The 14107-nt window shown below is 39.3% G+C and overlaps 1 protein-coding gene across 1 annotated transcript in view; it reads left to right on the top strand.

The window, feature by feature from the left end:
* The window catches only part of LOC109884125 (integrin alpha-11), an 89475-nt gene that overhangs the window by 21721 nt on the left and 53647 nt on the right, over nucleotides 1–14107 (top strand). The window contains exon 2 of the mRNA XM_031812472.1: nucleotides 663–774. Within this exon, the coding sequence (XP_031668332.1) occupies nucleotides 663–774 (112 nt within the window). The remainder of the gene's footprint in view (nucleotides 1–662; nucleotides 775–14107) is intronic.

Genomic DNA, 14107 nt, shown 5'->3' with positions numbered 1-14107 from the left:
GACCTGGCCGAGATAAAGCATAGCAATCAACACATACAACAACACAGAGTTACACATGGAATAAACAAAACATACAGTCAATAATACAGTAGAACAAAAGAAAACAAAAAGTCTATATACAGTGAGTGCAAATGAGGTAAGGTTAATTCCATTCCTTTACTTTAGATTTGTGTGTATTGTTGTGAAATTGTTAGATATTACTCATAAGATATTATTGCACAAGCATTTCGCTACACCCGCAATAACATTTGCTAAACATGTGTATGTGACCAATACAAGTTGATTTGATTTGAATATCGAGACAAGACAAACACCCTCTCTGGCATGCTATCTGTATCCTTCTCGCACAAGGTGGCTACAAAGTCAACATCAAAATGGCCGCCTTCCGGCTAATAACAGCTGTGATGCTCTTGGTACCGCTGGGTGAAAGTCTCAAACCCACACATGTCCTGTTTCTGATGAAACTCTCATCTATCGCTTTGAGTTTGTGTTACTTGGCTGGTGTTAATGTTCTAACCAGCATGAAATCTTTCTGTTGCACTTCAGGTCACAGGCAAAACACGAGCGTTTTTTGGGAAGTGTCTGTCGCAGCCAGTAAATATAACGTGCTGTCCAAGCATGCTATTAATGGCATGTGTTTGCCTTGCTGTGTCTGTTTCCAGGGCTCCATGATGGTTTCAACATCCACACCAAGAACCACAGGATCATCAAGGGCCCCAAGCAGGCCCAGTTTGGATACACTGTGCAGCAGCACGTTGCCGGGGGACAAAAGTGGTAAGACAAATATTTACATTTTATACAACGGGTGGGTCAAATCCTGAATGCTGATTGGTTAAAACTGCATTTCAGCCAATGACTATTCCACAAGTTAACACCGGATAAATCTATGACGTTAAAATGCCTATTTACTCTGTTCCATCTGACTGCACAATCCACTGTCTCATCAGCCCCGCCAAGCAATTTATAAACTTGATCTCCACCATAAAAGCATCTAGCATCTTTTATTTACACGGTGATGTGAAACGCTAAGACAAACGTAGCTAAATAAACAAACACAACTCTTGGGTTGCTGACTCTCCAGGTCCATATAGTACTGTCTCAGAATGTAAAAGACTGGATTTCAAACAATCCCCAACGTGACTACTGAGAGAATCTGTTTGGTTTCATTGTTTGAACTATTCCCGAGGTAACAACCTCCTCACGTTGCAGACAGCGATGGTTAAAGTCAGGTAAAAGATGAAGTAGTTTTACTGTTCAACGTCTCCAAGTGCTGACACACACAGCATTGTTACTGTCTGTCTCGGGACTCTGGAGCCAGACAGGGAGATGTATCCGTTTCACTGCCAGGAAAGATAGCGAGCCATTTCTCCTGTAGTGTGGATTTGACTGTCATGATTTGTGCCTTGCAACACAAATTAAGCTCCCGAGCCGGACTTTTCACATTCATCATATTACCTCATAGCAGACCCTGACTGGTTATAAACACTGTTATTAGGCCAACTGGCACTGCGGTGGTGGGGATTCATCGCTGGCATACTTTGTACGGCTGCTGGCCAGGGCTACACTGGAGCGATGCCCAGGACCAGCTGTGTGAGCTGCTGTGCGCGCGCACACACACACACACACACACACACACACACACACACACACACACACACACACACACACACACACACACACACACACATTTATCCACATTCTTTCATTCAATTTAGACTTGGGAAACCAGGTATGTGCTCTTGTATGTCATAATTTTATTACCAATGTGCAAATACACCGAGTCAGTGGGAAACAGAACACACAAGATGTACAACATGGCTAAATAAACAAAACAAAACAAAATATATATATTGGCTTCAAATAAGGCATAAATTAAGCTTTTGGGTCTTCTAATAGTTCTAATTCAATAATTAATTTCAGGAGTCTTTTTGCCCTTTATACATTTCAATGTATCTAAGTAATTTATACATTATTGTTGAAAAACAATATGCAATAGGCTGTGTTTTTATGCATTTACTTTTGTACCAAAAATAAGTAGAAGATTCAATAGAAAATTATATGTTCTTATCTTCCATTATTATACTGAAAGTTACGTTACATCTATTAGACTGGGTTATTGGAAAGAGTTTTGTTTAGACTGGGTTGTTGGAATGAGTTTTGTTTAGACTGGGTTGTTGGAAAGAGTTTTGTTTAGACTGGGTTATTGGAAAGAGTTTTGTTTAGACTGGGTTATTGGAAAGAGTTTTGTTTAGACTGGGTTATTGGAAAGAGTTTTGTTTAGACTGGGTTGTTGGAAAGAGATTTGTTTAGACTGGGTTATTGGAAAGAGTTTTGTTTAGACTGGGTTGTTGGAAAGAGTTTTGTTTAGACTGGGTTATTGGAAAGAGTTTTGTTTAGACTGGGTTATTGGAAAGAGATTTGTTTAGACTGGGTTATTGGAAAGAGTTTTGTTTAGACTGGGTTATTGGAAAGAGTTTTGTTTAGACTGGGTTATTGGAAAGAGTTTTGTTTAGACTGGGTTATTGGAAAGAGATTTGTTTAGACTGGGTTATTGGAAAGAGTTTTGTTTAGACTGGGTTATTGGAAAGAGTTTTGTTTAGACTGGGTTATTGGAAAGAGTTTTGTTTAGACTGGGTTGTTGGAAAGAGTTTTGTTTAGACTGGGTTATTGGAAAGAGATTTGTTTAGACTGGGTTATTGGAAAGAGTTTTGTTTAGACTGGGTTATTGGAAAGAGTTTTGTTTAGACTGGGTTGTTGGAAAGAGATTTGTTTAGACTGGGTTATTGGAAAGAGTTTTGTTTAGACTGGGTTATTGGAAAGAGATTTGTTTAGACTGGGTTGTTGGAAAGAGTTTTGTTTAGACTGGTTTTATTGGAAAGAGTTTTGATTAGACTGGGTTGTTGGAAAGAGTTTTGTTTCTACCCAGACATGTCTTTTACACCAGCTGTATTTCTGTATTTTTAGTGATATATCTTAAACACTTGATTGCTGACATTCATGTATTGTCTTTGGGGGGGGGGTTGCTGTAAACATAAATTAAAACCAAATAGTCTGTTATTTCAATTTCTACAAGATGAGCTACAAGATGAAGAAGAGTGATTGCAGTTGAACTATATAGTATAGTAGAGCGTGTGTGTCACTGGATTGGACTCAGAGTGGACTCAGAGTGGTTTAATCAGATGCTCTGATAGAGAATGAAATGGCAGGCCAACCATGTTAGACAAGCATCACAATATAAAGTACACATTCTTAGTCGACCTGATCGACATGCTAACTTAGCCTTATGCTTGGGACACTGTCAGGCACAAAACCCCGTGTATTTATGGCTTGGAACGCTGCTCAGCCTACCATGCCTACTTGTCCCATAGAAAAAGGTCTGATGAAGTTGACATGTGAGGAATATGGATGTCAAGAGAGGACTCACACGTCTGAGGTAACTGTCCGTTGAGACAGATAAACACAGACATAATGGAATGAGGCACAGCAACTTTGGCTGTGTTCTTTATAAACAAAATGGCTACAGGCGTAATACAGTTTGGAATGGGATTCATGGAAGTCCTTCCAGGGTTTACAGCGTTTTATGTTCCAAAACCGTTTTACAAATATAATGCTGTGAAACTATATTCAAAATGACTTTTTGTTAAACTGAGGAAACTTTTGTTGGGATTATCTAGAAAAGACATGGTTTATCCTTCACTAGGGGGTTACGCTAAAACATCAGCGATTGTTCCACATTAACCTCTTACAGCTCCCCCCCCTACTTTGTGCAATTTCCACCTGAAGACATACCCAAATCTAACAGCCTGTAGCTCAGGCACAGAACCAAGGATATGCATATTCTTGGTACCATTTGAAAGAAAACACTCTGAAGTTTGTGTACATGTGAATTGAATGTAGGAGAATATAACACAATAGATCTGGTTTAGATAAAACAATTTTTAAAAACAGACGTTTTTTATTTTTTATTTTTGTATCATCATCTTTAACTACACATTAGTTACACATTAATAAAGGCTGGATAACACTGTAATAACACATTAATAATGGCTGGATAACACTGTAATAACACATTAATAAAGGCTGGATAGCACTGTAATAACACATTAATAATGGCTGGATAACACTAATAACACATTAATAATGGCTGGATAACACTGTAATTACACATTAATAATGTCTGGATAACACTGTAATAACACATTAATAATGGCTGGATAACACTGTAATAACACATTAATAATGGCTGGATAACACTGTAATTACACATTAATAATGTCTGGATAACACTGTAATAACACATTAATAATGGCTGGATAACACTGTAATAACACATTAATAATGGCTGGATAACACTGTAATAACACATTAATAAAGGCTGGATAGCACTGTAATAACACATTAATAATGGCTGGATAACACTAATAACACATTAATAATGGCTGGATAACACTGTAATTACACATTAATAATGTCTGGATAACACTGTAATAACACATTAATAATGGCTGGATAACACTGTAATAACACATTAATAATGGCTGGATAACACTGTAATTACACATTAATAATGTCTGGATAACACTGTAATAACACATTAATAATGGCTGGATAACACTGTAATAACACATTAATAATGGCTGGATAACACTGTAATAACACATTAATAATGGCTGGATAACACTGTAATAACACATTAATAATGGCTGGATAACACTGTAATAACACATTAATAAAGGCTGGATAACACTGTAATAACACATTAATAATGGCTGGATAACACTGTAATAACACATTAATAAAGGCTGGATAACACTGTAATAACACATTAATAATGGCTGGATAACAATGTAATAACACATTAATAATGGCTGGATAACACTGTAATAACACATTAATAAAGGCTGGATAACACTGTAATAACACATTAATAATGGCTGGATAACACTTTAATAACACATTAATAAAGGCTGGATAACACTGTAATAACATATTAATAATGGCTGGATAACACTGTAATAACACATTAATAATGGCTGGATAACAATGTAATAACACGTTAATAATGGCTGGATAACACTGTAATAACACGTTAATAATGGCTGGATAACACTGTAATAACACATTAATAATGGCTGGATAACACTGTAATAACACATTAATAAAGGCTGGATAGCACTGTAATAACACATTAATAATGGCTGGATAACACTGTAATAACACATTAATAATGGCTGGATAACACTGTAATAACACATTAATAATGTCTGGATAACACTGTAATAACACATTAATAATGGCTGGATAACACTGTAATAACACATTAATAATGGCTGGATAACACTGTAATAACACATTAATAATGGCTGGATAACACTGTAATAACACATTAATAATGGCTGGATAACACTGTAATAACACATTAATAATGGCTGGATAACACTGTAATAACACATGAATAAAGGCTGGATAACACTGTAATAACACGTTAATAATGGCTGGATAACACTGTAATAACACATTAATAATGGCTGGATAACAATGTAATAACACATTAATAATGGCTGGATAACATTGTAATAACACATTAATAAAGGCTGGATAACACTGTAATAACACATTAATAATGGCTGGATAACACTGTAATAACACATTAATAATGGCTGGATAACACTGTAATAACACGTTAATAATGGCTGGATAACACTGTAATAACACATTAATAATGGCTGGATAACACTGTAATAACACGTTAATAATGGCTGGATAACACTGTAATAACACGTTAATAATGGCTGGATAACACTGTAATAACACATTAATAAAGGCTGGATAACACTGTAATAACACATTAATAATGGCTGGATAACACTGTAATAACACGTTAATAATGGCTGGATAACACTGTAATAACACATTAATAATGGCTGGATAACACTGTAATAACACATTAATAAAGGCTGGATAACAATGTAATAACACATTAATAATGGCTGGATAACACTGTAATAACACATTAATAATGGCTGGATAACACTGTAATAACACATTAATAATGGCTGGATAACACTGTAATAACACATTAATAATGGCTGGATAACACTGTAATAACATGTTAATGGCTGGATAACACTGTAATAACACATTAATAATGGCTGGATAACACTGTAATAACATGTTAATGGCTGGATAACACTGCAATAACACATTAATAATGGCTGGATAACACTGTAATAACATGTTAATGGCTGGATAACACTGTAATAACACATTAACAATGGCTGGATAACACTGTAATAACATGTTAATGGCTGGATAACACTGTAATAACACATTAATAATGTCTGGATAACAATGTAATAACACATTAATAATGTCTGGATAACACTGTAATAACACATTAATAATGGCTGGATAACACTGTAATAACACATTAATAAAGGCTGGATAACAATGTAATAACACATTAATAATGGCTGGATAACACTGTAATAACACATTAATAATGGCTGGATAACACTGTAATAACACATTAATAATGGCTGGATAACACTGTAATAACACATTAATAAAGGCTGGATAACAATGTAATAACACATTAATAATGGCTGGATAACACTGTAATAACACATTAATAATGGCTGGATAACACTGTAATAACATGTTAATGGCTGGATAACACTGTAATAACATGTTAATGGCTGGATAACACTGTAATAACACATTAATAATGGCTGGATAACACTGTAATAACATGTTAATGGCTGGATAACACTGTAATAACACATTAATAAAGGCTGGATAACACTGTAATAACACATTAATAATGGCTGGATAACACTGTAATAACATGTTAATGGCTGGATAACACTGTAATAACACATTAATAAAGGCTGGATAACACTAATAACACAAATATAAAATATAAAATCAAATCTGTGGGCACTCTGTTCACAAATTACCTGCAGAGGTGCTAAGAACTCTCGGCCAGCAAACTCTATTGGTGCGTCTGAGCCCTTTGGGCCCAGTAGCAGCTCCCAGGCCGGCCCACAGCCGACCCTGTCAGTTACTCATTTCAGGAGCATAGCGGGGGAGTGTTTTAATGGTGATGGTTGGAGGGAAGTTGGCAACACTAGCTAGTCAGCTGTGGTTTGTGAAGCAAAGGAGTCCAAGGATATGAAGGGAGTGTGTGAGCTTCCCTCTGCTTCATCGTGAGGCGAAAGACAGAATTCTTACATCTGTTCAGTCTTCAGTACCCTGCAGACTGCTTCACGTCATCTTAGTGTGTCAGCCAGGGTGACGGACCAGAATTTAACCTCATAACTGTTGCCAGCATAGTTAATCAATAAAATGTTGGCAGCATTGCTTAGATTTGATTGGAATAATTTCACATGTATCTTGAGGAAACGTTTGCTGTCACTGATCTTTGTATTTGCTAGCCCATGAGACACAAATATGACTAGCTAACACTGGATGTCTACAAACTTCTACAATGATTGTCCTACAGAACTACACACCGTTAGAGACACAGCTGTTACCTTATGTGAGACACTGGCCTCAATGCAACAGTTGCAACATACAGTGCTTGATGATTTAATACAGTCATCTCTTTAAAGGATTGTAACATTGTATCCAAATGTTTTTCTTCTTCTTCTTCTTCCTCATGGTGGTTGGCAATCCCCCTTGGCTTTCAGTAACGTCCACTAGATATTTAGTGTTGGGTAGATGTCCACTAGATATATAGTGTTGGGTAGATGTCCACTAGATATATAGTGTTGGGTAGATGTCCACTAGATGGATAGTGTTGGGTAGATGTCCACTAGATATATAGTGTTGGGTAGATGTCCACTAGATATATAGTGTTGGGTAGACGTCCACTAGATATATAGTGTTGGGTAGATGTCCACTAGATATATAGTGTTGGGTAGATGTCCACTAGAGATATAGTGCTGGGTAGACGTCCACTAGATATATAGTGTTGGGTAGATGTCCACTAGATATTTAGTGTTGGGTAGACGTCCACTAGATGGATAGTGATGGGTAGACGTCCACTAGATATTTAGTGTTGGGTAGACATCCACTAGATATATAGTGTTGGGTAGATGTTCACTAGGTATATAGTGCTGGGTAGACGTCCACTAGATATATAGTGTTGGGTAGATGTCCACTAGATATATAGTGTTGGGTAGACGTCCACTAGATATATAGTGCTGGGTAGACGTCCACTAGATATATAGTGTTGGGTAGATGTCCACTAGATATATAGTGTTGGGTAGACGTCCACTAGATATATAGTGCTGGGTAGACGTCCACTAGATATATAGTGCTGGGTAGATGTCCACTAGATATATAGTGTTGGGTAGATGTCCACTAGATATTTAGTGTTGGGTAGATGTTCACTAGATATTTAGTGTTGGGTAGACATCCACTAGATATTTAGTGTTGGGTAGACGTCCACTAGATATATAGTGCTGGGTAGACGTCCACTAGATATATAGTGTTGGGTAGATGTCCACTAGATATTTAGTGTTGGGTAGACGTCCACTAGATGGATAGTGATGGGTAGACGTCCACTTGATATTTAGTGTAGGGTAGATGTCCACTAGATATTTAGTGTTGGGTAGATGTCCACTAGATGGATAGTGTTGGGTAGACGTCCACTAGATGGATAGTGTTGGGCAGATGTCCACTAGATATATAGTGTTGGTTAGATGTCCACTAGATATTTAGTGTTGGGTAGATGTCCACTATATATATAGTGTTGGGTAGATGTCCACTAGATATATAGTGTTGGGTAGATGTCCACTAGATATATAGTGTTAGGTAGACGTCCACTAGATATATAGTGTTGGGTAGACATCCACTAGATGGATAGTGTTGGGTAGACGTCCACTAGATATATAGTGCTGGGTAGATGTCCACTAGATGGATAGTGTTGGGTAGATGTCCACTAGATATATAGTGTTGGGTAGATGTCCACTAGATGAATAGTGTTGGGTAGACGTCCACTAGATGGATAGTGTTGGGTAGACGTACACTAGATGGATAGGGTTGGGTAGACTTATCAGCGATGCGTGCCACTCAGGAATCCACTCTCTGGTCACTAGGCAGTGGGTAAGCTGGCCTGTGTTTAGTCCAAGACCCCCAGTACCCAGACCACTGCCCCAGATATCAATCAGCTGAAACCTGAACGCAGCAGCATGCCTGTGATGTGGGAAGCAGACCCCCGGTTAACACAGCTCGCATTGTGCAAATGTCACGGGTCGCAGTCTTGGCCTTTTTTCAAGGAGTGATGAATGAGTCTGTGATGCCAGGAATTCAGCGGGTAGTGACGGTTTGAAAAGGGGTACTGAAGTTGAGTTTTTTCATTGTTGACATGTGTCTTTGATGTAGCAGACGGCTACCCGTTGGAGAACCATGTGTGTTCACCAATGTCATGACACTTTTGTGGAACGCTGTGGCACCGTGGGTGACCTAAGAGGTGAGACTTTCACTGTTCTTATAGGTGTCACTGTGTACATTGTCTGTGTGTCTGTTTATGTGTCTGGCTGTGTGTCTGTCTGTCTGTTTGGAAAACAAGGACCGCACCTGTCAATTGACGTTTGAAGGATGCCTCAACACTTTAGTGTCCTTTCACTGTAAGGTTAAAAGACTTGTGGAAAGAGAAGGTACCACTTTATGTGGATAGTCCCATATAGATACTCCACAGATGGTCACACTATCAACAAACTATCTGTTGATGATAAGCAACTGCTTGGACTTGGTGAGAAAGAGTCGATATGGCAAAATATCCTCCGTGTTAAATCACTTTCTCAAGAAACTATAGACTGAAGAAAAAACTGAAGTCAGCAGATGCGCTATGAAGATTCCCAAGATACTGTAAGAAGTCTTGCTTTCTTTCCACAGAAACTTCACAGAAAACCCATTGTTCCATAGACACTTTATTGCATTGTCCCAAGATGAGTTCTTGCTCAAGCCAGTCTACTGGCACATACTGTAGAGATCAGATAGTGCTATTTTCTACTGTTAGTCCTCAGGAAGGCAATCTCTGAACTTTCTGGGTCGTAAAAAGGCTTGTTTATGGTCATTTTCAAGCTGAGTGAAACTGTGATGTTGTTCCTATTCAAATACCAAGCTGAGCTTTCAAGAAAATCAGAGAGCTCTTTGTAAGACTGGAAAAAGTTGACAAGAGCTATGGTATTTGGCACAGAGGCTTATGGGCAATGTCAGTAATTGTTACACTTTAAATTCCTTTGAATGCTCCCCCAAATTGAAAGTCCTTGAGGGGAAACCATCATGTGGCAAATCACATGATTTGGAAAACAATGTAGCTGAAAGCTTATAATGACTCTCCATAATTCAGTATCTAGTTCAAATACACTGTTAACTTGAGGAAAGGTCGCCATTTCAAGAATGCCTGTTTGTCCCACGTGTCCGTCCGGGACTGTTTGAAGACGAGCCCCATGTGAGAGCGCTGCGGGGATAAATGGGCAAACGCACCAGTTTCTCCTCTACACCTCCATACCTCCCACTCTCGCTTCTTTCTGTTTGTTTTCCTGCCATGGAAACAGGGTCGCTCCAGCTGAGACTTGACATTTCACCTTGGCGTGGTCACGGGACACGCAACACTTGGAGACGCAGGGAGTCTAAGAAGTTCTTCAGCTTTTCCTCAGGTGCTCCTCAGCAGTTCCTCAACCAATCCACAGCCAATCCTCAGCGGTTCAGTTGAAATACTGTTGCCTGTTATCTGAACCTTCAGCTTTCATTGAAAGTTGAACCTGACACTGTTGAAGCTGAAGGACAAGACTAAAGACTTGACAAACACGAGTATACTGTATAGTTTTTGACACCTGCATTGTGTGAACGCTATGGACCTTCTGCAATATTCTACGTTGAGCAAGCTGTTAGGTCCAGGACTATGCTTAATTTGCTTCTGGGAAACCTATCTATCTTTTGTCCTCTTTGCTTAAAGTTGGTCTGGACATCTTGGTTGAAAGATGCTAATTTTACCGCAGAGTTATTCGGTTATGTAATGACTTGACAGAGCTCTTATGAAACATAGAGTGCAAGTTGCTGAATACTTTTGGGATTGGCACATTTGGACCAAAGCCGTTCAGATCCTGTCTACATACACACATGGAATGTGATGAGAGAGCAATGTCATTAAAGTTGCACGCAGTCTCGTGTTCCTCCTCTAAACCTGAAAGATATTAGTGTCTTCGGCTCTGGTATGTCGCTTCCACAAACCGCAAATCCTGCTTTCCTCAGTAACTGTGAGAGAGTACATCCTGGTGTCCATTTAGGGTCAGGTTATTTTGTTTATACCAGCATTACCTTATCCTCAATGATGCTACATGGCTGACCTTAATGGATGTTCAGCCATGATTGTTTTAACAGCTCTTCATGAAACTGACTGGGAGTTAAAGGAGACCTTCAAGTCAAAGGGAAACAATGGGTCCCATTTCTCTGAAGGTAGCTGTGTCCCAGCCTGAACTTTCCCAGTCTACAGTATCACACCGTGCCAGAGGACAGCAGTAATCTCAGCAATAATCATGATATTAATAGCTATGAAAATATGAGCACTGCTGGAGCTCGAGGTGAAAATCATTTCCAGAGTCTGTGAGACTTGGACAGTTGATCCCAGACGCAGTCCCCTCGCCAGTAGTTTGTGTCTCAGCCTGGCTGCCATACACTGTGCAGTCCAGTTAACAGCCTCCCTCCTTGGCCAGGATCTGAATTGTTGCACATATTTGTATATTTATATCTCTCTCTCTCTTTTCAATACAAATAAATACACTTGGGAAATGTGATCGTTTTTGAAGGAAGCTGAGCAATCTTTCAGATTTGAGTCATATTTCTCGACATTTCCTACAAACATTTTCCTACATTCTACATTCAGAGAGTCTGCTAAATGACTTATCTAGAGCATCTTACAGTTAGTGCATTCATTATATGACAGCTAGGTGGTACAACCACATACCTCAGTCAGAGTAAGTATACTGAACAAAAATATAAATGCAACATGCAACAATTTTACTGAGTTACAGTTCATATATGGAAATCAGTCAATTAAAATAAATTCATGAGTCACTAATCTGGGTAGGAGTGGCGCCATGGGTAGGGAAGGGAGGGTATAGGCCCACCCATTGGGGAGCCAGGCCCAGCCAATCAAAACAAGTTATTCCCCCACAATAAAATGGCTTTATTACAGATAAACTCATTTTCATCAGCTGTCCAGTCACAGATGATCCCACAGGTGAAGAAACAGGATGTGGAGGTCCTGGGTTGGCATGGTTACACGTGGTCTGCGGTTGTGAGGCCGGTTGGACGTACTGACAAATTCTCTAAAATGACGCTGGAGGTGGCTTATAGTAGAGAAATTAACATTCAATTCACTTGTAACAGCTCTGGTGGATATTCCTGCAGTCAACATTCCAATTGCATGCTCCCTCAAATCTTGAGACATCTGTGGCATTGTGTTGTGTGACAAAACTGCACATTTTAGAGTGGCCATTTATTGTCCCCAGCACAAGTTGCACTTATGTAATGATCGTGCTGTTTAACTTCTACATATGCCACATCTTGGCAAAGGAAAAACGCTCACTAAAAGGGATGTAAACAAATTTGCGCACAAAATTTGAGAGAAATAAACTTTGCGCGTATGGAACATTTCTGGGATAATTCTTTTCAGCTCATGTAACACGGGACCAACATTTTACAAGTTGCGTTTATATTTCTTGTTCAGTAGACATTTTTCCACAATAAAGTAGCTATAAGAAGACATTGCTAGTAAGGTACCTTATCCAAACATTCAGTGACATACAACACTTCTGTTTCAGTTGACATGACCTGCACTTATGATATCAGTGTTACGCACGCCTCTTGGAGGGAACGCAACACCCTGCTACACTCAACTAGGTATGTGATTGTAGGTGCGAGTAAGGAGGACAGAGACAGAGAATATTACAGTTTACTGGGAATTTATTTTCTTAACACAGTATATGTATGAGCGCAGGCCTCTTGCCTAAGCACTGCCAAGGTGCCTCCCCCCTGGGAACAAATTAAACAGAACAATACAAACTTAAAGTGAACAAGTTCAATAATCAAAAACACAGTCCTGTTGGCACACACATACCTCAGAAGTAACAGCTACAAAATACTTCCCACTAAACTGTCTCTGCACAACATCCAACACAGGACATCCAAGAAGCTCCTGCTTCCTGACAAAGGAACACTGGCTTTTCAAGCTGCAGAAGGAGTTGGTAATCACAGACAGCTGTATCTCCTGACGACAGGGCGGGGTCAGAGTACCAATCTGAAATGGGGCCGACCAATCAGCTGCTTTGGACTTCAGGAAGCCATTTCCAGAAATACACACATTCAAACACATACAAACCCATAACAGAAACTGGGGAACATAACACCAGTTTTACTACTTGAATATTGTCATAGTAGTTTTAGATGACCAAGGATGTTCATGTCAAGTGTCATGTTTTGTTTAGGTAACCATTATACCATACCTATGTATACCACACCACTAAAATGTTACCTCATAGGAACAATGTGATGGAGACATGTTTTAAAACTACAGAGGTTTGTCTGGTTGCTCAAGGCAGTAAATTGATGGAGGTCTGGTTTTGCTATTAATGGGTGTCAAGTGTTGGCAAGTAGCCTAGCGGGTCAAATCTACCGATGTGCCCTTGAGCAAGGCACTTAACCCCAATTGGATAAGAGCGCCTGCTAAATGACTAACATGTAAATGTTGAATGTAAATGTGGTCCCTTCCCTTTGGGACAACTCTGACCTGGTGAGTGAATTGCTCCTGTGCATGCCACTATCCTGAGTAGCCCAGGTGGTAAGGGTAGGTAACAACACATCTGCCATGCTGATCCTCAACACGGGGGCCCCTCAAGGGTGCGTGCTCAGTTCCTTCCTGTCCTCCCTGTTCAGTCATGACTGCACGGTCAGGCACGGCCAGGCACAACTCCAACACCATCATTAAGTTTGCAGGCACAACAGTGGTAGGCCTGATCACCGAGAACGATGAGACAGCCTTTAGGGAGGAGTTCAGAGACCTGACTGTGTGGTGCAAGGACAAAAACCTCTCCCT

This window comes from Oncorhynchus kisutch, unplaced genomic scaffold (genome assembly GCF_002021735.2).
Source record: "Oncorhynchus kisutch isolate 150728-3 unplaced genomic scaffold, Okis_V2 Okis03b-Okis08b_hom, whole genome shotgun sequence".
Lineage (NCBI taxonomy): Eukaryota > Metazoa > Chordata > Actinopteri > Salmoniformes > Salmonidae > Oncorhynchus > Oncorhynchus kisutch.
Note: the sequence above shows the minus strand (reverse complement) of the source record. Positions and strands in the feature narration are given on the sequence as shown.